The sequence below is a fragment of the Stegostoma tigrinum genome, chromosome 1, assembly GCF_030684315.1.
Source record: "Stegostoma tigrinum isolate sSteTig4 chromosome 1, sSteTig4.hap1, whole genome shotgun sequence".
Classification (NCBI taxonomy): domain Eukaryota; kingdom Metazoa; phylum Chordata; class Chondrichthyes; order Orectolobiformes; family Stegostomatidae; genus Stegostoma; species Stegostoma tigrinum.
In genome coordinates, this window is record NC_081354.1 from 7,521,129 (window position 1) to 7,545,377 (window position 24,249).

Here is a 24,249-nt window from a genome sequence, read left to right on the forward strand (position 1 = left end):
TAGATCATAAAAGTGGGATGTGATCAAGTGTAACCCAGGAAGTTGTATCAGTGATAATGGGAACTGCAGATGCTAGAGAATCCAGCTCCACACTTTGTTAACCCAGGAAGTTGTTGGAAGTTATGGAAGAAATTGCAGGGCCCATAGCAGAGATATATGTATCATCTAAAGCTACAGGTGAGGTGCTGAAGGACTGGAGGGTGGCTAATGTTGTGTCTTTATTTAAGAAAGGCTGCAGGGAGAAGCCTGGGAACTATAGACTGGCAAATCTGACATCACTGGTGACTAAGTGACGGAGGGGATTCTGAGAGATCGGATTCAGAAAAGAATTACCAATGAAGCTGCCAGGGCTGAAAAGTCTGAATTGTGCAGAGAGTCTGGACAGGCTGGGATTTTCTTCTCTGGAGCATTGGAGGTTGATGAGTGACCTTATAGATGTTCATAAAATCATGAACGGAATAGATAAGGTGAATAGCCAAGGTCTTTTCCTTAGAATGGGGGAGTTCAAAACTAGGGCATATTTTAAAAGTGACAGGAGAAAAATTTAAAAGAGACCTGAGAGGCAACATTTTCTCACAGAGGGTGGTTTGTATGTGGAATGAACTACCAGAAGAAGTGGTATAGTTGGGTAGAGTTACAACATTTCAAAGACTTATGGATAGGTACATGAACAGAAAAAGTTTAGAGGGATATGGGCTAAATGGAAAACTTAATCAGTGTGGCGAGTTGGACCAAAGGGTCTGTTTCCATGCTATCTGACTCTATAAATCATTTATATTTATGTTGTGACCGACAGAATGGCGGAACTAGACAGCAAGAATGTACTCCTCTACACTCAGTCATCATCATAGAAAATCTGCCATTTTATCTGGTCTGACCTACACATGACTCCAAACCCATAGCAATACAATTGACTCTCGTGCGACCTCTGAACTCAAGCAAGCAAGTCACTCAGTCATGAGAAATGGGCCACAAATGCTGGCCTATTGATGCCCATGAAAGAAAAGTAAAAGATCAGGATATGTAGGAGATTACCTTTCCAATAACCAGCCAAGACAGTGTTCCTCGTGACTCTGCAGGGTGTAGGTGACCTGTGATACTTGTCAGGCCATTCAGCGATTAGTGAAAAATTCAAAACAGAGCAAGTGATAATTTCTGTTACCAGTACTGGTAATACAGAAGACGCTTCTATTGAAATAATGGCTCTGTTGTGTCGAGTGGGTCAATCTCCAGAGAATGTTAGGAAATAATAAATTGTGACTGATTTACCCATCACCAGTCTTTTGTTTATTTTACGTCTTTGTCCTATTCTTGACTCTGTTGAACCAACTCCAGTAAGGCTTCCCGTAGAATTCTAGGCTATTGTTTATTATAAAAATAGCAGTAACATCTAATGATGCATGTAGTTATTGTGAGTTATGTTCAGCAACTTCAGGAGAGGAACAGATGTGTGGTTAAATGTGAATATCAACAAGTTGTGGCTTGACTGTCCCTGTTTTGCCATTAGCTTTGTAAAATGGCATTTTGCTTATATTTTTCTTTAAGAAACCTGAAACAAACAGAGTATTGATGAAGTTCTGAAGAAGGCTCAGGCTGGATGTGGACTCTGTTTCTCTCTCCACAGATGCTGCCAGACCTGCTACGTTTCTCCAGCATTCTCTGGATTTGTTTCAGGTTTCCGGCATAGGCAACATTTTGCCTTTATTCTTTTAGAAACTTGTTGCATTTGCGAGTCAACTCGGCAGAGGAAGTTATGTTTCTGCTGTTGCAAATGTATGTTAAAAAATCCTAAAGTTTAATATCTAAATTTCCCCTGTGACTAGCCATTATCTAACTGCTCACATTAGTAAAACAGGCAATCTGTTTTCACTGAATAAAAATCCAAAGAACTGCGGATGCTGTAAATCAGAAACAAAAACAGAAGTTGCTGGAAAACCTAAGCAGGTCTGGCAGCATCTGTGAAGAAAAATCAGAGTTACCGTTTCGGGTCCTGCGATCTGAGGAAGGGTCACTGGACCTGAAACGTTAACTCTGATTTCTCTTCACCGATGCTGCTAGACCTGCTGAGCTTTACCAGCAATTTCTGTTTTTTAATCTGGTTTCACTGGTGTTTGTAGGGTCTTGCTGTGATCAATTTGGCTCCTCTATTTCCTACTTTACAACAATTAACACAATTCAGCAGTATTTTACTGGCTGAAAAGAATCTTTGGACGTAATGAAGATGCGAAAGGACATATATAAATGCAATTACACTTTAATTCAAACTATTGTGTCCACTGCTTTTGTCTCTGGCTTGCTATTTTGTATCACAAAAGGAGAGAATCTCAACAAACCCCCTAACATTCAATGACATTACCATTCACCTGCAACTGAACTGGACGAAGCAGGTAAGTACTACAGCTACAAGAGCTGGTCAGAGACTGACAATTCTTCCATGATTAGTCTCCTGATTCCCCATTCCACCATCCACGAGGCATAAGTCAGGAGTATATCAGAGACAATGGGAACTGAGGACGCTGGAGAATCCGAGAGAACAAAGCATGAAGCTGGATGGACACAGCAGGCCAAGCAACATCTTAGGAGCACAAAAGCTGACGTTTCGGGCCTAGACCCTTCCTCAGAAAAAGCTTTTTCTGATGAAGGGTCTAGGCCCGAAACATCAGCTTTGTGTTCCTAAGATGATGCTTGGCCCGCTGTGTTCATCCAGCTCCACACTTTGTTCTCTCATAAGTTAGGAGTGTGCTGGAATAGTCCAACCTGTCTGAATGAGTGCATTTCTATCAAATCTCACAAAGCTTGATATCACCTAGGGAAAAAAGAAGCCCACTTGATTGGCACCCCATTCAACACCTTTAATAACATTCCTTTACTTCATCATTGGTGTGCAGTGATAGCTGAGTGCACCGTTTTCAAGATGCACTGCAATAACTCTCCTCAGACAGTCAGCAAAACCATTACCGCTTCTCATCTAGAAGCAAGGGCAGCAGATACATAGAAATGCTGTCACCTGCAAGTTCCCCTTCAAGATACTCACTATCCTGACTTTGAAATATATTGTTATTCTTTCAGTGTTGCTGGGTCAAAATCCCAGAATCCCCTCCCTAATAGCATGAGCACATCAAATGCAGCAGTTCAGGAAGGCAGCTCACCACTGCCTTCACCAAGGTAATTAAGGATGGGCAATAAATGTTGGCCATGGCTGGAAAGTCCGCATCCCATGAATCGATACATTAATTGAAATAAAGTTGAGCAATGAATGGAAGATCTATTAAAATGTATACATCACACATCACAATGTTTGAGATCAGGGCATAAAATCTACTCATGGAAAGTGCTAGAAGCTGTGCTGACCTCAAGGGCCTTGTGCTAGCTATCACAAAGTTCTGTGCAGAGATTCATATTTGGTGAGATAGGAAATGTCTCAGATATAGACAATGCACCTTTCAGATCAGCTGCATTGTCAAATGCTTAGGATTCACAGCAAGAGGAGCTTTCTGAAGAAAAGGCTCTCATCCCATTGATGACCTGCTGTGTATCCAGATAGAACTGATGGGAATAAAAAGGGCATTGATATTCTGTCTCACCGCAGCAATTACCTGGCCCACAACTTGTCAGACTCTCAAAGAAAGCTTTTTTTGGGATCAGGCAGCTGCTGGACAGACAATGGAGAAGAAGCCCAGCTTGATTCTCCTTCAGTAGCCGAAGGGTTCTGACATACACACAATTCAAACTCTCAATTTCTTGAATCGTCCTACTCTAGAATGTTTTTAATGTTAAAATGTCCCTGGTATACTTTTGGCGAGAGTGACCCAGCTGTCCTTAGCCCTGTGAGTAGGACTTGTCCAAAATGGGAAAAAAAATGTTAGTTTACAGTACATTTGGCCAAGCTAAACACAAAGATTACATGGAATATAGAACGCTTCTCAAAACAATTTGGTATTGACAAATGGGCATCACTGGTTAAACGACCATTTATTGTCCATTGGTAATTGCTGTTGAGGATTTGGTGGTGAGCTGCAGTCTGTGTGGTGTAAGTAAACCTACAGTGTTGTTCAGAGGATGTTTCACTTCTTTGACCCAGTGATAATGAAGGAATGGTGGTATCATTCCATGCCAGGAGGGCCTGGGGTTGTGGGGGAGGGTTGGGGAAGTTGGTTCCCTAAGGAAGTGGGGTTTCCCTGCTTCTGATGCCCTTGTCCTTCTGAGTGTTAGAGATTCTTGCTTTGGAAGGTTACTGTCAGTGGACCTTTAGTGAGCTGCTAGCATGCCTCTTGTAGACAGTAAACACTTCTAGCACTGTGTGCTGGCAGTAGAGGGAATGAATGTTTATGATTGTGGATAGCATCCTGATCAAGTGGGTTATCTTGCCCTGAATGGCATTGAATTCCAATCACAATCAGTCCTTAAATTTCTGGTGCAAGATGAAAAAATATACTGCAGAGGGAACTGGCTTTGTTTTTGCCCAAAAGTCCACAGTTTTTCTTCTTCCATTCATTGGGTGAGGGTGTTGCCGACCAGGCAGCATTTATTGCCCACCCTTAATTGCCTAGAGGGCAGTTCAGAGTCAATCACATTGCTATGGGTCTGGAGTCACATGTAGGCCAGGCCAAGTAAGGATGGCAGTTTCCTTCCCTAAAGGGCATTAGTGAACCAGGTGGGTTTTTCCTGACAATTGACAATGGATTCACGGTCATCACTAGATTCTTAATTCCAGATTTTTTTATTGAATTCAAATTCCACCATCAGCCCTGGTGGGATTCAAACCAGGGTGCCCAGAACGTTATCTGGGTCTCTGGTTTAACAGTCTAGTGGTAATATCACTTGGCCATTGCCTGCCCCATATTTCATAGATTAGAGGAGTTGCATTTTTGAACTTCTCACTTTGGACATCGCCCTGAAGCATTTCTTAAGGACCCAGTCAGATCCACATCTACTCTCATCAGGCACGGGTTCAGCTTCAGGTCCAAAAGGGCCAATACCAATCAATTCCTGAAGAATCCTCATCTCTTTGCCTATCACCTTTACTTCCTGATGAAGTAAGTGGGGTGATTGTAGGGGGAATAGATATGTCTCATTCCTGATAATGAATGCCTGGGTCAAAAACAGAAGTTGGTGGAAATGCTCAGCAGGTCTGGCAGCATCTGTGAAGAAAAAAATTAGAGTTATCGTTTTGGGTCCAGTGACCCTTCCCCAGAACTGATGGTAGCTAGCAAAATGTTTGTTTACATGCAGGAAATAGGGAGGGCGATGGGATATGGAGTAAATGATAGGATAAAGGATAGAGCCGAAAGAAAGAGAAGAGCAGTTAGTTAAACAAAGGAGTGGATAACGAACTGGCTCAGAGGGTGAATAACTGTTAATGGGGACTGTTAGTGACGAACAATAGGTAGTGTATAATGGCAGGCCATATTATAACAAGGCCTGGTGTATGGAGTAGGGGGCTCAGGCATGGGCGAGCTTAGGCATTAAAATTATTGAACTGGATGTTGACCCTGGAGGGCTGCAGGGGCCCCAGGTGGAAAATGAGGTGTTATTCTTCCAGGTTGCGCTGAGCTTCACTGAAACAGCGACATTGGCCAGGGAACGTGGAGGTGCATTAAAGTGGTAGGCAATTGGAAGCTCAGGGTCTTTTTTGCGGTCAGAATGTAGATGTTCTGTGAAGCGGTCACCTAGTCTATGCTTTATTTCCGCACTGTAGAGGAGACCACATTGTGAGCAGCGAATGCAGTAGACTAGATTCTGGGAAGTGCAAGAGTCCAAGTGAAGTGTTTCTTCACCTGGACGGTATGTTTGGACCCTCTGATATTGGGGAGGAGGAGATAAATGGGCAGGTGTTACACCTTCACCAGTTGGAGGGGAATGTGCTGAGGAGCAGCTGGGGGTTGGGGGGGTTTTGGGGGTGAAGGAAGAGTGGACCAGGGTGTCCAGGAGGGAACAGTCCCTGTGGAAGGTGGACAAGGGAGGGAAAGAGAATATGCGTCTGGTGGTAATGCCTTGCTGGAGGTGATGGAAATGGTGTCTGATGATCTGCTGGATGTGTATGCTGGTGGGATGGTATGTAAGAACACGGAGAACACTATTGCTCTTAAATGGAGGGAAGAGAGGGGGTGAGGGTAGAAGGTGGGAGATGGGTCGGACCTGCTCCCTACCCCATTGCCCTCCCTATTTTCTGCATATAAACTGACGTTTTTCCAGCTATGATCAGTTCTGAGGAAGGGCCATCGGATTTATTTCTTCAAAGATGCTACGGAGACCTACTGAGCATTTCTGGCAACTTCTGTTTTTGATCCTGATTTACAGCATCTTCAGTTCTTTCAGTTTTTATGAATGTCTAGCTCTTCGGCTTCGAGAGAAGACACTCCATATTCCTCTATTCCCGAGATTCAGAAATTGACCCAAACACAGAGGTATAGGACATGGTTAATGATTCCTCAAAATGATCGAATGAGTTTCGTCATATTTTATTTCCATGAGCCAATGATTCTGCGGGATTTCTTTGCGATCCAAGCATATTAACCATCTGCAAGTCTTCCATCATGCAGGCTTTATAGGGATCTAAACTGATGACTCCCGCAACTTAGATGGTCAACAGCACACACTATCCCAACTTGGAAATATATTGGTGTTCCTTTACTGTTGCTGGGTCAAAATTCTGGAATTGCATCCCCAACAGCCCTGTGGGTGTACCTATCAACTAGGGGTTGTAATGGCTCAAGAAGGCAGCTCACCATTGCCTCCTTAAGGGCAATTAGGACTGAGCCTACATCCCATGAATGAATGGAATAAGGTCAGAGGGGTTGTGCATAAAATTGTAATTCATGTGTTAATGTGCATGCATTTACAGTTGTTACTCTTGACAGATTTAGCCTTAACGAGTGGGGAGGGGTTAACATATCAAGTACCCCTATGTGACTAAGCCAATCAGTTTTATGTTTCTGTGCTAAACTCAAACATATTAAACAATCTCCAAAGGAAACTATCCATACCAAAAGGGTAATTAAAATATGCATCAAGAAAAAGGCAGCTCTCATCAAACATGGAGCTTTCTGTTCCTGCATTCAAAATAAATGGAATTTGAATTCATCTGATGAAGGATCTGTGCCAGGACCACTTAAGATGAACATACACCTCATAAAGATTCAGAACCTGTCACACAGAATTAGCGCAGTTTGGCTCAATTCACAATTCTGCATAAAATTGATTACAGAGGACAAACTTAATGCTGAGAAAAGAAGAAAAAAATAAAAACCGAAAGAACTGCGGATGCTGGAAATCAGAAACAAAAACAGAAATTGCTGGAAAACTGCAGCAAGTCTAGCAGCATCTGTGCAGAGAAATCAGAGGTTATGCTTTGGGTCTAGAGACCCTTCCTTAGAATTGGGGTTGGGGAGGATCACTGGACCCGAAACATGACTCTGATTTCTCTCCAAAGAGGATAAGTGACCTTTTCTGAACTGCAACAGTTATCAAGAACCAAATACAATGACACAGAGGTTCATTTTATGCTGCAGCAGGTATTTACTGATTGAATCCAGCTCGTTCTGAAGAGCAATTATGCAGTCCACTGCAGACAGACACTGAAGCATCAACCTGTAACTAAATACAAACACTGGCTTGTCAATAATACCCCACAGCTATGTTTAAAGAAATTATATAATTATACAATTAAATTATATAATTTCGATGCAGCAAGGACATTACGCTAGGTTCTGAGTGTTTTTGTAAGTAGGCAGATGGTTTCAATTTTCATAAATTTTATCACAATCTTGTAAAGGATGGGAATGGCACAGATTATGAATCCTTTTACACCATATTACAGCACATTTTTCTGAATCTATCTACTTTGTTGCAAGCAGTTATTGGTCTTTGAATGTATTTGTGTGCTGCTTTGACAGTTAAACTCAGGAAAATGATATGTTTCAGCATCATGAAACAATCTTACTTTAGTTGGAAGCAAAAGCAAAATACTGAGGATGCTGGAGACCTCAAAAAAAGCCAACAAAAAAAAAAGTTAGAGAAAAGCAGCATCTGTGGAGAGAGAAACAACATTAAGTCATATTTTACACAAAACATGAACTCTATTTCTCTCTCCATAGATCCTCCCAAACCTGCTGAGTTTGCCCTGCGCTTTGTTTTTTTTTTGGTTAGAAGTCCGTATGCTCTTATCCAACAATATGTTACAATCCTCTTGTACCCTGTATCAGCAAAAAAACTAAAAAATGAGGCAAAATTGAAGAACCTTTCCCACTTCAGGATGTCTCAAAATGCTTTGCAACAATGAAAATTCTGAAGCGCAGTGAGTTTTGTAATGTAGGAAATGTTAGCAGGAAATATGTGCACAGCCATCTCCCATAGACAATAATGAGCTAAAGGACTAGGTTTCCTGTTGCTGTGATATTGGTTGAGGGATAAATATTGATCTGGATACCAATGAAAATCCAAATAATGTTGTGCAATATTTCTGAATGACTTATTTCAGCTTCGATGTCTTCTGGACTTTTACATCCACTCAAAAATGTAAATGGGACATCAGTTTAACACTTCATTTTAAATACAGTGCATCCAACATGCAGCATCTCAAATGAGTGTCATTCTAGATTTGGTCCTTATTTCCTACAAAGCATTGATACAGAGGTAAGATTTCTATCAATTATGCTCATGGGTGATACTTAGCATAAGTATCCAGGACAAAGATGTCCAGGTTTGGTGGATTTTTCATGCTAAATTGCCACAGTGTCCAAGGATGTGTAGGTTAACTAGATTAGGCTAAAGGGGTGGGTCTGAGTGGGAAGCTCTTTGGAGGATTACTGCTGATTTGATAGACCGAATGGACTGCTTCTACACTGTAGGGATTCTATGACACTATGAACTGGATACAAAATTCTGTGTCTCTTTAATGTTGCAGCATTACATACAAGATCCATCTTTGAAGGAACATAGCTTCCTTTTTTGTACACGAACCAATCTCATGTCTTCCTGGATGAGGATTCTCCTAACATCACAGGACCGTTATCATACAGATAGAGGCTGTTTGGCCCATCATGTACACCAGCTCCGTGAAAGAGCACTATGACTGAGCACAATTCTCCTCCTTTTTCTCCATAACTCTGAATATTGTTTCTATTTAAATAATCAACTGGTGTCTCCTGGAACACCAATTCAATGTTACTGCTGAGAGATTTGTACGGGGATATCTGGATAATCAAATGAAGTTGGGAATTGGACTTGGGAATAGTCCAAGCCAGCTTCATATAGGTTTCTGACAAAAGTTAGAACAGAAATGAAGTACGTTCATCAACCCAGCTTAATGTTAGATCAAGGGTCCCAAAACTGCCATTGTTGCAAGGTAAATAATAATGCTCTGATACTTGTGGAAATCAGTAAAGGGATATTTTCTCCAGCAGTTCTAAGTTTACGAGACAGAGCAATGCAATAAACCTCCAATATCATTCATCATGATACTTGGTATCAAAATGATTGCTGTTGTGAATGGGCCTTTGTTTTGATTGTCAGTTGCTATGGATTTTTCTGGCGCTCATGGGTTGTAGCATTGAGTTGACTTTAAGGGGTTTGTTTAATGGATGTGAAGTAGGACGCAAAGGGGTAAATTGTGACACCTTTAAAGGAATACAGCACAAGATCATCCCATTTTCAGACTGTTGTACCTGCTGGCCATCATGTGTCTTGTTTGGGCGGGTTGATGTATGTCTTATTTATCTGACTCATTTCAAAGTAATACGGAGAAGACTCTAAATCCAAACCAAATGTTTACAGAACTTCAAAACATCTGAGAACTCTACAGAAGCTTCACATAAATGTGTCTGCAGGATTCCCAGGTCTTTCAGAACTCTCAGTCTGCAGTCAGCTACATGACTTACTATTTGTTCCTACGAAGTTATGCAAATAAGCAATTTGGGAAGATCAGTGGTCGGACTGCCATAATCTGAGCATGTATGAAAGCAAACCATTAGACATTGCACAGATGAAACATCAAACTGGCATCATATCAATGCTCTAAGTCAGATATAATGATCCCATGGCACTATTTCAAAGAGCATTTTATCCCTACTGTCCTAATCAACGTTTCTGCATAAACCAACATAAGGCACAGGTTATCTGGTTATTATCACAGTGCTGTTTGTGGGAGCTGGCTGTGCAAAAAATGCATGCAATGTTTACTGATCACAAAGTAGCAATTTCACTTCAACAATACTTCATTGGCTGTAAAGTTCTTTTGAGTCTTGAGATTGTGTAAGATGCTGAACAAATGGCAAACCTTTTACAAGGGAGATTGTTTTACAGGGAAGAGGATATCAAAGGGCTTATAATGAGAAAAAAAAGGACTGTGAAAGGAAGTACATTTCTACAGGAGATGAAACCTTTAGAGGGATAGATCAGTCCTCCACAAATGTTTTGTTTTAAAAAATGAAGGGTACATATTGGAAGTACATAAAATAGTTGCCTCCATGATACATTTGAAAATAAAATTCTGTTTCATGGAATTTTGCTAGACTTCCATGAATGTGATCTCTGTTTGAATTCTCCATTCATTTTTCCATTCTTCACCCAGCACCAAAACTGTCCATCAGTTATATACTAAACAGTGTTAGTTCAAAAGATAAAATAAAGTCCAAAATATTTGGGAGACATGTTAAAAACATAAATTTTGGTAAAGGCATGATGACAAGATTTAACATTTTTATCAGTGTATCTGCCATTTCTCAAACACATTGAAGCAAAATAGATGTTAGATGCGGTACAACTACACGAAGGTGTGCATTTATCCTTGAGGAAAAGCATTCTTTCACTGTTGGAATTCTCTTGAAAGATTATGCTACTTGATATGCTTGGCACCTGATTAAACACACTTGATAAACCACGCTCAGTCTGTGGGATCTTACCTTTGCGAGAAAATGTCCCTGTATGGGCTGCCGTGTTGTAGAGCAATACCATATCCTCGATCTGGCAGGGTATTACCAACAGTGAACAGAGAGCAGTCGGGGCTATTTAGGGCAATATATTCCAATACTGCCACATCCCAAACAAAGGCGTAATTCCCAGCTTTCACCTGTGAGTGACAGAATAGATTTCAGTCAAAATCCAATGAAACTTTCATTTGCATCGCTCCTCTTTAGGTAAACATTTCAGGAGGGAAATGTGAAGTTGGTGAAAGAAAAGAAAAAAGCTGTTTTGCCTTAATTCAAATTAAAGTGGAATGATAATTACTTCAAGTAGAGTTTTTGAGATGTTTCTAAGTAAAAATCTTTCCATAATCTGACAGAACTGTCGCTCGTTACTGAAGCTCCATCTGAATCAGAAAATGATGCATTAAGAATTATAAAGTGGTTATGAAGGATTTTGAAAAGTTTAAATAAGGAAATATCCTGTATACAGGAAAAAATAATGACTCGGACATAAGCAGCTGAAGCCATGGCGACCAGTGGTACTCCTATTAAATTTGGAGATTTTTAAGTGGCCAGAATTACAGGAGTGCATATGTTGGAGGGGTAGAGAGCTGGAAGAGATTGTACATATATGAAGGGGTGAGGCTATGGGATGAATAGGGGACAAGTTCAAGAGTTTTAAAATTCAAGCATTATTTGGCCAGAATTGAACGCCAATCAGTGAGTACAGAAGTGATAGATGAATGTAATTTGGAAAAAGTTAAGACTCAGGCAACAGAATGTTAGATGGCTCTAAGTGTATGGAAAATGGGAGGCTGGTCAGCAGTGAAATGGAATAGTCAATGGTTGAGGTGACAAAAGCATAGAAGATGATTTCAATAGTACACTAGCCGAAGCTGAGGTGGAGTCAGGTATCGTTACTAAGTTGGAAGTGGGCGATCTTAGTGACAGCCAGGATATGTGACTGGGAATGTGGAATGGATATAGAAGTGTAAGTTGCCAAATTGTAAGACGGTATGAGGTTTGTAACAGGAAGCCCTCTGTGAAAACTGCTGGCTCAAACCCACTGATGGCAAGTATGGACTTGGGACTCCCATTTTGTTGGAATTTCAGGATCCTGAAGCCTTTGGTAAAATCCTAACTGTTAACTCTATTTCCCCTCTGCAGACATTGCCAGAGCTAAATTTTCTGGTCTTATTGCCATTGATAAATCTATGCTGCATGATGGTTTGATGATACTTTTCAACTAAACTACGTCAAAACATCTACCTCCCAATAGCTTTGTTGATAAGACCATTAGATAAAGGAGCATCATAAATCTATTTGGCCTATCGAGTCTATTCCACCATTTGACCATGATTGCTATGTTTCTCAACTCCATTCTCCTGTCTTCTCCCTGTAACCTCTGATTCTCTTACTAATCAAGGGTAGCACTCTTGCCTGTCTGTAAGCGGCTGTGGGTTCAAGTATCATTCAAACACCTGAGAATGCAAATCCAGGCTGAACAGTTCGGTGCAGTGCAAAGCTGGAGGAGTGCCACATTGTCGGAGGTGCTGACTTGAGGATGACACATTAATCTAAGGTTCTAGCATGCTCTCTCAGGTGATCATGAAAAAATCCCGTGAAGCCAACTTGAAGAAGAACAGAGCAGTTATCTGATGCTCAGGACAATATTTACCATTCAATCCCAACTTCACTAAATCATGCAATCTGGGTATTACTTCATCGTTGTTTATGAGAACCTGCTGTGTACAAAGGGGTTTGCTGCCCTTCCTACACTGTAACTGGACCACACTTCAAAAAGCACCTCATCAGCTGAAAGTGCTAAAGAACATTCTGCAATCACAAAAACTGCTATATAAATGCAAATTGTTTCTATTCTCTTGTAAAGATTGAGAGTTCTCATTAATAGTAATGAGTATTTACGTTGCTGTCATTGCATCAGTAACAACCAATTTATTTGTTAGGAATAGTGAGAAGATCAACAACAATTCAGCATCAGACAATGGTGAAATCATGGTAATATCACAGCATTAATAGAGACTCCGAGGCTAATCTTTTGGAGACATAGGTACGTATCCTACCAAGGGAAATGGTGGCATTCATATTCAATAAAAATCAGATATTAAAAAAAAACTAGTCTAATGGTGAATATCAACCATTGCCATAAAAGCTCACTCAATCCCTGAGAGAGCAAAATCTGCCATCCTTACCGGGTGATGAGGAAAAATTTCTTCACTCAGAGGGTGGTGAGCCTTTGGAATTCTCTGCCACAGAAAGCAGTTGAAGACAAAACTCTGAATGTTGTCAGAAAGGAATAAGATACAGTTCTAAAGGTTAAAGGGATCATGCTCTCGATGTCAGTCCAAAGATGTGCAGGTTATGTGGATGAGCTGTGCTAAATAGTCCATAGTAATCCATGCAGACTACATGGGTTAGCCATGAGAAATGTAGGGTTAGAGGAATAGGGTAGAGAGATAGGTCTGGGTTGGATGGTCCTTGGAGGGTCGGTGTGGACTTGATGTGCCAAATGGCCCTCTTCCACGCTGTGGGGATTCTATGAAAATGGGAACAGGGTGCTCCGGTGAAAGATTAACTATAAAAATTGAAAGAACTGTGGATGCTGTAAATTAGGAACCAAACTGAAGTTGTTGGAAAAGTCCTGCAAGTCTGGCAGCATCTGTGAAGGAAAAAACAGAGTTGACGATTCGAGTCCGGTGATCTTTCCTCAGAACAGAGGAAGGGTCACCGGGCCCAAAATGACAACTTTGCTGTTTCCTTCACAGATGCTGCCAGACCTGCTGGGCTTTTCCAGCAATTGTGAGTGATCAACCATGGTCATATTCAATCATGAAGCAGATTCAAAGGGGCACAGGCCCTACTCCTAATTTCCATGTTTCTATGCCTGGCCTCCGTGTACCCCTTGTTCCAGAGCAATGTGATTGATGCTTAACTGCTTCCTGGATAATTTGGGATGGGCAATAAATGTTAGCCTAGCCAGTGTTTCCCGCAATCCTAAGCGAATTTTAAAAACCTGTTATTTGAGGTTTACATGGTGACTTTATGCTTCCTGGCTGGAACATTGTGAATGTACTGAATCATTGATGACTTTTGCAAAGGTGATGTAGTGATGTTAGGAACAAAAATAATCAAATTAAAGCATTAATACCGAGCCTGATAAATGATGAATGAAAGCAAGTGAAATGTATGCACTCCGAAACATAGTCTTCACTGATTTAATTTCACTTTGCATCTCTAACATTTCTCTGTCTCCATCCATTCCCTAAATTACTGCAGAACCATTAAGCAAACCAGCTGCCACATTACCCTTGTCATTGTTGTTTCGACTGATGGTCTTTCACACTATCAATAGCAAGGTTGTAAGCCAATGACTGATTCTTTTGAAAGGTGATACCATTCTCTCAGCAAGGTATCAAAAATGGTTCATCGCTCATCAGATTCACCACTGTGTCCCATTTAGAATATCACTGAAATGCAAAGAGGGAAAACCCAGCCTTTGAAACTTCCTGACTAAGCAGATTCATAAGCACCTAAAGCTATAACAGTGCTACATCACACGCTGTCAGGTCCTCATGCTTCAGTACACCTGCAGTTAATGCATGTAAAATCAGAGCATTAGCAGTTAGGGAAATGTCCCCTTCACTGCAGTTGATTGAGATTCATTTGGTTAGCCTTCCAAAAGTCTTTGATGAATTTATGTCATTATGATGAATGAATTATTAATGTTGCAACATGTTTTTAATTCGCAATGTTTTAGTGTGTTAAAAAATGATACTAGAATAAATAGTGTTGATGTGTTCTTAAACTGCCAATGTTATCATTGTGTTCTGTAAGACACGGGCTGTATGTTAAGTAGCTACATCTAATTCTTGAGCGTGAGATAAAGCTCTGAACAGATGACCAATACTGGCCCTAGAAAATCCACGTGTGATTTCATGATACTGTAAAACTGGCAATATAGAATTATCCATGCATTATATATACCATCTATTTCCTTACGATTGAGGTCAAAGGGAAAATCAGGAGAGGTGCCTAATGTGCGGTGATTTTGACAGCATGCAATTGCATCAGGAACTGCTATTGAAATTAGGTCCGTGAGGTAAAATCACTCAGAGCTCCTGCTGGCTTATTTAGGTCAGTTGAAAGAATGACCCATGGCTTCAACATGCCAGCCATGACTCAGTGGGTGACTCCATTGTTTTTGGAGGCTGAAAGTATCAATTCAACTTCTTATTAATTCACAGGATTTGAGTGTCACTGGCTAGTCCAACATTCATTGTCTAAGCATAAATTCCTTTGAGTAGGGAGTGGTGAGCATCTTACTAAACCTCCACAGTTTTTGGCATGGGGGTACACATGTAGTGCTGTTAGAGAGGGTGTTCTAGGATTCTGACTCAGTGACGCTGAAGGAATGGCAACACATTTCCAAGTCAGATGATGTACAGTTTGGTGTGGAAATTGCAGGTGTGGTGTCTTCATGTATCTGTTTCCTTTGACCTTCTAGATGGCAGAGGTTGCAGGTTTGGGAAGTGCTGTTAAAGCAGTCTGAGAGCATCTTGTAGTGGTAGACTCTGCTGTCACTGCATCAGTGTTGAAGGGAATGAAAGTTTGTGGATGTGGTGCTAATCAGTTGGGCTGCTTTGTCCTGGACGGTGTCAAACCACTTGAGTGTTGCTGGAGCTGCAATCGTCCAGGCAAGTGGAGGATATTCTATCACAATCCTATCTTGTCCATTGTAGCCAGTGGACCAGCACCAGAAGAATGCAGGTGAGTTACTCACTGCAGCGTGTCTAACCTCTGACCTGCTCTTTTAGCCACTCTATTGAGATGTTCACTTAGACTCCAACTCACCAACATGAGCTAGAATTCCTCAAGCAACTAACATTTGCTACAGATATGGTCACTATGAACTACATTGGGGCCCACTAGCTTCCACATCATGTAGGTGTAACATATTGCAAGGGCCTGCACCTCTACTTTGTTTAGTTAGTACTGAGATCAAGTTCACTTTCTCAACAATGGTGTTCCCCAGGATGTTCATAAGTGGAGATTCAGTGATGGCCATAAGACCATAGGATATAGGAGCAGAATTTGGCAAATTGGACCATTGAGTCTGCTCTGCCATTCAATCATGTATGATATTTTTCTCAATCCATTTTCTTGCCTTCTCCCTGTAACCTTTGATCTCTGATACAATGAAGAACCGACCCATCTCTGTCTGAAAGTCACTCAATGACTTGGTCTCCACAGCCTTCTGTGTCAATGAGTTCCACAGATTCACCACCCTCTGGCTGAAGAAATTCCTCCTCATCTCAGTTCTAAAAGGTCATTCCTTCACTCTGTGGCTGTGCCCTTCGGTCCTAATTTCTTCTAATGGTGGAAACATCTTCTCCATGTCTCCTCTATCCAGGCTTCTCAGTCTTCTGTAAGTTTTAATCATAACCCCCTCATCTTTTTAAACTCCACAGAGTACAGGCCCAGAGTCCTCAACCACTCATATCTTAAGCCCTTCATCCCTGGGATCATTCTTGTAATCCTCCTCTGGAACCCCTCCAATGCTAGGACATCCTTCCTTAGATAGTGGGTCTTGAAACTATCCTCAGTTTGTTGATTCTCTCTACAGCTCCTGCTCTCATCCATACAGGGAGCAAGAGTCTCAAACCTGTTAGACAAGTTCAAAGACTGAGGGTCCTTCACCCCTGCCTCATGGTTCCCTCTAAACTGCCTTGTTTATCATCACACTTTCATGTCTCTGACCACTGAACAAAACCAAGATGGTTAATCGAAGGTGAGCGTCGTCTCCTGAAACACAATGCTTCAAACAGTGTTTGAAGCTTCGACTCCAACTCATCAACTATGAGCTCGAATTCCTCAAGCAACTAACATTTGCTACAGATATGATCACTATGAACTACATTGGGGCCCACTAGCTTCCACATCATGTAGGTGTAACATATTGCAAGGGCCTGCACCTCTACTTTATTTAGTTAGTTCTTAATTTGATTACTCATCTTGTATTTTTTAATCTGTAAATATTTCTACTGACCTTCAATCTGAAAGTAACCTGTCATAAATAGTCAGTGATAATGGGAACTGCAGATGCCAGAGAATCCAAGATAGTAAAGTGTGAAGCTGGATGAACACAGCAGGCCAAGCAGCATCTCAGGAGCACAAAAGCTGACGTTTCGGGCCTAGACCCTTCATCAGAGAGGGGGATGGGGAGAGGGAATGGAATAAATAGGGAGAGAGGGGGAGGTAGGCCAAAGATGGAGAGCAAGAGAGTTGCAGTGGGAGAGAGATTCCCTGAGGTTGGACTGGAGGGAGGAGGGTAACTTCTTCAGGTTAGGCATCCCTGGAAGAGGCTTCACAGTGAGGTTAAAATTGTAGCAGTGATAATGGGAACTGCAGATGCTGGCGAATCCAAGATAACAAAGTGTGAAGCTGGATGAACACAGCAGGGTAAGCAGCATCTCCTGCTCTCCATCTTCGGTCCGCCTCCCCCTCTCTCCCTATTTATTCCAGAACCCTCTCCCCATCCCCGTCTCTGATGAAGGGTCTAGGCCTGAAATGTCAGCTTTTGTGCTCCTGAGATGCTGCTTCGCCTGCTGTGTTCATCCAGCTTCACACTTTGTAATAAATAGTCAAATTAGCAGCTATTAACAATCAATAAACTTAAGCAATCCCTGTGTTGTCACTCCTCCTTTTGAGTTGGGCCCAGTCTTGGGCTTTAATTTATCCTGTAAAAATCCTTACAAACTATTGGCCTAACATCCTAGCAAAGAGAGCCTCTTCACCTTTACACTGAATTCCCATGCTGCCCCCAAAGTCCCCAAGCTATATACTCACTTAGACTCTGTCTCACTCTGGTCCCTCCTTCCTGACCATACAAAGATTACTGATGCTGCTGGTCGTCAAGCGGCGATAGTTAGAATCTGTCTTCTTGGATACAGTCCTTGCCTGGTACATATGGGATACTTTACTCAGAGAGTAAGGGGCAATTGGGACACTATGTATCTGTTTGGATGCGAACACCCAAACAGATGCTTTGCCTGGTACATTTAAGTCGTCATTGGATAAGCATATGGACGTACATGGAATAGTCTAGGTTAGATGGGCTTGAGATTGATCTGACAGGTCGGCACAACATCGAGGGCCGAAGGGCCTGTACTGTGCTGTAATGTTCTATGTTCTATGTTCTATGATACAAATAAGTGTTGCTTCATATCAGCAAATTCCCAGAGGTTTTGTGTGGACATAGACTACTTCAGACAATTGGAGCAGGATTTTGCCTTTTGAATTAAGACTCACTGGGACTGAATTTGAAAACTGCCACCTGCCAGTGGGTTTTCCGAAACTGTCAACTAGTGGCCACTAGGTGACTTCTCTGGCCAGTTATGGGCAATGGATGGGCTGACTGGAGGCTTTCCAACTCAGAAACAGGAGCACCAACAGTTCAGGTTGAGGAGAAAGAGAGAGCAAGAGAACGAGAAGAGAGAGAGAGAGAGAGACACCATCCTTGGGCACATTTCCTCCATATTTTTAAAGTTTTATTGAAACTATTCATCAATCAGATCACCTTTTGGGAGGGGCAGCCCTGGTCTGTTGCTGGGTGTTCGCATCCAAACAGATGCATAGTGTCCCAGATGTGGATCATAATCACGATTACCTATGAACATGCAGAACTTGCAACTGCAATATATGTTTTTTTTTGAAAAGCCAGAAGAAGACTGTAGATAAAAAAAATGAAAGAACTGCGGATGCTGTAAATCAGGAACAGATGACTGGAAATGCCTGGGGAGGAATGCCACACTTTAAGGTGCTGCAGAAGGTTCAAAGAGAGGAATTTACTACAACCTGAACTGTAATCTCAGACATTGAAGCTGATGGGATAAAACACAGCTGTCTTTGTGAGAGACACGTTTACATTATCCCCATTCAAGAATACTTAAAACAGGAGTTAGAGGTGAGTTCAAACCTGAGAGTATGTGTTAGTCGATTGAGGTGTTTTATGTGTATTAATATTCGTTCGAGCACCAACACATTAACGAACATCACTGTTTAAGAAACAACCACTTGTTACTCTTGCATTGCAGGTAAAGATTCTCTTGCTTTGAGCACTAGGAGCAGGTTAGCAATACACTTCAGAAGGAAACAGGACAACAGAATTTTGGCTGACCTGTAAAGTCAGAAACTTCAAAATTGACTACTTAATTATTAATGCTCCACTATCTACTCAAAAGCAGCTGCTTGACAATCAATGTTAATTGTGAATGACCCTGAGGCCGATCTGTGTACCTTTTAACTTTCAATTCTTGGATTCACTTCACAATACTAATTTGTGACCGTGTGTTACATTGTAATTTCTTCTTCCACTTAGTGACTAACAAATTTACTCTTTTGTTCGTTCCTTTAAAACCTGATTTCCTTTGGCCTGGGAGAAAGGAAAGGAATCTTTTTAAAATTAGTTTTGTTGTGATTAAAGTGGGGGTGAGAGGCAAAGGGTGAAATGAGGGTAATCTGTTTCCCCTCCCTCACCTGGGGGCTTAATGATTCAGGGTGTCCTGTTTAGAACTGTAAGAAGTTGAAGAACATTTCTCAAGAATGGTCATAACATTCATTCTCAAATCTTTAAGGATCCCCGCTAACCAACTGGAATATTTCCAACAAACTCTGACGGTAGGTATCAATATGTCATCAATTCCAGAAAATTAGTTGCATGCCTTTCACCATTTCTGCCTCCAGGAAAATGGTTTGAGGGTACGATGGTGAGGTTTAAAAAATGACACATCACCCAATTGCACAAATGCTCATCCCTGCTTTCCTCCATACCATCCCGTGTACAGAGTCAAAACCCTTCCCCCAAGCTCAGAATCAAGGCTGGCCCTTCAGTGTTGTACTGAGGGAGTGCTACATTATCAAAGGTGCCACCTTTTACGGTGAGGTGTTAAATTGATGCCCTGGCTGCTTTTTTGGCCAGACTGGAAAGATCCATGAGGAGAACGGGAATTATCTCCCAAAGAGCATCACTAAGTTAGATTATTTATCCCACTGCTGCTTGTGGGAGCCTTCTGTGTGTAACTGACTCTTGCAAAACCTCAAAACATACTTTGGTTTCAGGACACTTTGAGGCGCTCTGAAGTTGTGAAAGATGAAATACAAGCGAGTTCCTCCTTTCTGATGTGTACCGTCAGAAAATCAGCTGGGTGCACACTTCTCAACATGCTCCCATCAGCTATTTTAACCGTGCAGTCATCACGGCTCGTGGACCCATGGGACTCTGATAGCAATTTAATCTCTATAAGTAAAACTGGAGTCTTTCAAAGTCAGAGTGCATTCCCAAGTTTCAGATGTCTAAGTATAAAGCAATGAGTAAAATAACATTGAGATGGGGCCCTCTCAGCCATGGCCATTCAACAATAAAATCAATGGATTGCATAGCTGTTCAACCCACTGTTACCTGTGAGTGCTCCTGGTGCTGAACATTGGTTTCTGTTCCACTGGAACCAAACTGCTCTGCACTTTTTTCATGTTCTGGATGAATTGTTTCTTTTCGCTGATATTTGGAATGTGAGAGAAGCTACTACTTATTTCTCTTGAAACAAAATGGCTTACTAGGCTGGTTACAAATCATAGAATCCCTATTTTGTGGAAGCAGGCTACTCAGCCCATCAAGTCCACACTGACCATTTGAACAGCATCCTACCCAGATCCTACCGCCACTCCATCCCTGTAACCCTGCATTTCCCATAGTTAATCCACCCAGCCTGCAGATCCCTAGACACTATGGGTAATTTAGCTTGGCCAATCCACCCAACCCGCACAACTTTGGCCTATGGGAGGAAACCAGAGCATCTGGAGGAAACCCATGCAGACGTGGGGAGAATGTGCAAACTCTACACAGACCATTGTCTGAGGCTGGAATTAAAAGTAGGTCCCTGGTGCTGTGAGGCAGCAGTGCTAGCTGCTGAACCAGCATGCTACCTAATCAATTACATTGCTGTGGATCTGGAGTCACATGTAGGTCAGACCAATTAAGGATGGCTGATTTCCTTCACTGAAGGACATTTGTGAGCAGATGTGCTTTTAATGATAAAATGACAGTCTTAACATCATTATTAATGAGACTGACATTTCTTTCTAGATTTATTAAACAACTGAATTAAAATGCCCTCAAACACGTACTGCAATTTGAACTTCAATCCCCCAAACATTACTCCAGGTCTTTGGATTATTCATCCAACAACACTGCCACTATGACACCAAACTCTTATTCATCATATCTGGTTGGTGAAGGGGGACCATGTTTTTGACCCATGTGTCACAATTGTCAGATAGATAATATTTCACATAAAGAGTAATTCTATGAAGAAATCATCATCCTACAGTAGGAAGTGCTCTGTCAAGCATCCGCTGCTGCTTGCTTGCGATAAGGCAAAGTGTAAATGAAAGTATAATTATATCATATCACTTCTCTGCAGGATAACTTACCTAAAGGATGATTGGGCTCCAACCACAATTAAAATCAAGAAATATTAGAGCTCAGGTTCAAATGGTGTGCCTACAGACTTTGTGCACAGTCACTTTCTCATATGTGCTATGATTATTTTTTGCAACATTTTCCCAATTTCTTTATTCAAAGCTGTTCCCTTCCAAGCACACATCCACACTCAAAGAAAATCCCTTGTGACATCTCTGTTGAATCTGTACAGCAACGTCTGAAATAAATGCCTTCTGTCGAGTAATGACATTAAAAGGAAACACAGCATTCCTTTCCATATTCTTAAAATACCAATTAGCAATGGATTCCTTCAGGTCCCAGTGACTTTAATTTTATATTGCCAATCAGAAAGGAGAAACATTGGAAATAACAGGAATGATCTCCCTTAGCTTACAGTAATACGCAAATTTTCAACTGATAACACAACTTGCATTTCTGTTGGGCCTTTAATGTCATAAACCATCCGAGGATTCTTCACAGTAACATTACCAAATAAACATTGATACTGAATCAATGGTGAGATAGGGTTTATTGACCAAAAGCTTCATCAAGGATGCATTTTTTAAGGGGTATGTTAAAGGAGAGAAGAAAGATAGCATATCAGAGGTGGGGGTTTAGGAACGGTTTTCAAGAGCTAAAGGCCAAGGCATCTGAGAATAGGATGGTCACTACTAGTGGAGCAGTGAAAGTCACGATGCACAGATAGGTAGAATTAGAGGAGTACAAATCTATTGGAGAGTTGTAGGGTTACAAGGGAAAGTGTCAGGTCAAGGAGGGATTTGAAAACAATGATGTGAATTTTAAAATGGAGACTTTTTTGAGTGGGTGCCATTGTAGCTTTGAGAAGTGATGTATGAGTGGGACTTAATTCAAGTTAGGTTATGGACTGTAGACGTATGGCTGACCTTGCTTGTGGGGAGAGTAGGAGATGAGAGCATGGAATACTTTGGGTCATCTTCACATGTGGACTACAACTGGCAATAGAAATTTTACTTCAGTGCACCTCCATACCTCACTCTTGAATTGGAACATTCGATTAAATTCAAACATGTATTCTCCAGATGATGAGAAATTTCAATAGAGTGGAAAGGAAATCTACTCCCTGTGGTGAATGAGGCAATAATCAGAGATTTAGAATCCTTCACACTGGATCTAAATGGGAGATGAGGCGTTTTTATTTTCAGCCTGGGATTTGAAAGCCTCCACCTGGAAAACTGCTGGAAACTAAATTCACGTATAATTTTAAAAAGGCAGTGGATAGATTAATATGAGGAACAGCATGGGGTTACAGACTAAATAAGCAAGCTTGGGTGATTACGTTGGGCTTGCAAAGAGCTAGCATAGGCACATTGGGCTGAATGGCTTCCTTTGGTGTTATAATTTCCGTGGTTTGCTCTACTAGACTCCAGGCATCGAAATTAAGACCATCCTATTAAGCCCTGTATAAAGTTGTTCAGCTGTCAGAAATCATCTTTAGCCTTAATTACATCCCTTCTTGGTCTACTGTTTGTGTTGTATATGTACTGTTCTAAAGGTGATTTTAGGCAAAATTAAATGACAGGAAGACATGTGAGAAGCAATTTATTTCAACATGCGTTTCTTCAGCTATCATTTGTCCAGAGAATAGAATCGGAGAGAACAAAGATTTGGAAATCAGATGGAGTTTTGGAATGCAATGTCTAAATGTGAGTGTCGCTTGAATGTCTGTAGTTCATTGCTGAGTCAGAGGGTTTGGTGGTAAATCCTCACTCCCAGGAGGACTGTAGAAACACTTTAGGGATGCCCTCAAGTATCCCTGAAGAGTCGATATCCCTGGTGGCTCTTGGGAATCCCTAGCTTGTGGCTGACCAGAAAGGAATTTTGGGAAGGCACCAAGTTCATTTGGAGTTTCAGGAATGGACAGATGTTGGATGGAGAGTGCATAAACCTTCAAAACAGCCCAACTAAATGACCTTTCAGCCTCCACCGACCCTGCATGAGGCAGTGTCTGTGTTTCTTGCATTAGATTCATCAGCCATTTCCAGAACCCATTGAACATCAATGGAAACAAGCCACCCCCCAGTACTCCGAGACTGCTGAGAGAGCAATCAAGAAGTGCTTCACTGCTGTCTTTCAGATGAAGCATCACACTGTGGTTTTGTTTGCCTATTCAGGTGAATGTGAAAAACGTCAAGCTATCACTTCCAGATTTTGGAAGCGAATTTTCTCCAGTGTCCTGTCCAACATCTATCCTTCAGCTGACAGCAGCGAAAACAGTTTGACTGAGCATTGATGTTTGAGAGCATATTCTGATGGTGCAATGTTCTTCAGAAGGGCTGTCAGTGGTTGTGTAATAATTTGGGATGTTTTGTGGATATGGAAGACAGACTATAAGTACAAGTTGGGGTCTTGTGGTGCAGTGATCATTTTCCTTTCTCTGGATCAGAAACAATAATATAGACACTGCTCCTTTTTCTATTGCATCCACAGGGTTAACTTAGCTATGGAATCAGACAGAAGGGTTCCATGACAAGAAGTGAATCTCAAAGTGTCTTGAAAAGGAACATTGCGCAGACCCATTAAGAATGTGAAGGCTGGATGAACCCAGATTGCTGGTTCAATTTATATGACAAAGTCTGTAAAGTCATTGCATCAACCTCTGTGGGGAATCAGTGAACAGTGGCTACAGGGATCACTGAATGAAAAGTGTTTCTTACAGAAGCGCGATGACCTCTTCGTATGTGAAGCTTATCTGTTCACAAACTGGATTTTCAAAACTCATCAGTCTTGATAGGTCATTTCTCACAATATTTTAAACTCCCCCACCCATCCTCTCCTTTTTATAAG

The 24,249-nt window shown here is 41.5% G+C and overlaps 1 protein-coding gene across 3 annotated transcripts in view; it reads right to left on the reverse strand.

Annotated features, from left to right (window-relative positions):
* The window catches only part of grid2 (glutamate receptor, ionotropic, delta 2), a 961,209-nt gene that overhangs the window by 45,730 nt on the left and 891,230 nt on the right, over positions 1 to 24,249 (reverse strand). For all 3 annotated transcript variants that reach the window (XM_059650188.1, XM_059650127.1, XM_059650148.1), the window contains one exon: positions 10,902 to 11,068. In XM_059650188.1, coding sequence (XP_059506171.1) covers positions 10,902 to 11,068 — 167 coding nt within the window. The remainder of the gene's footprint in view (positions 1 to 10,901; positions 11,069 to 24,249) is intronic.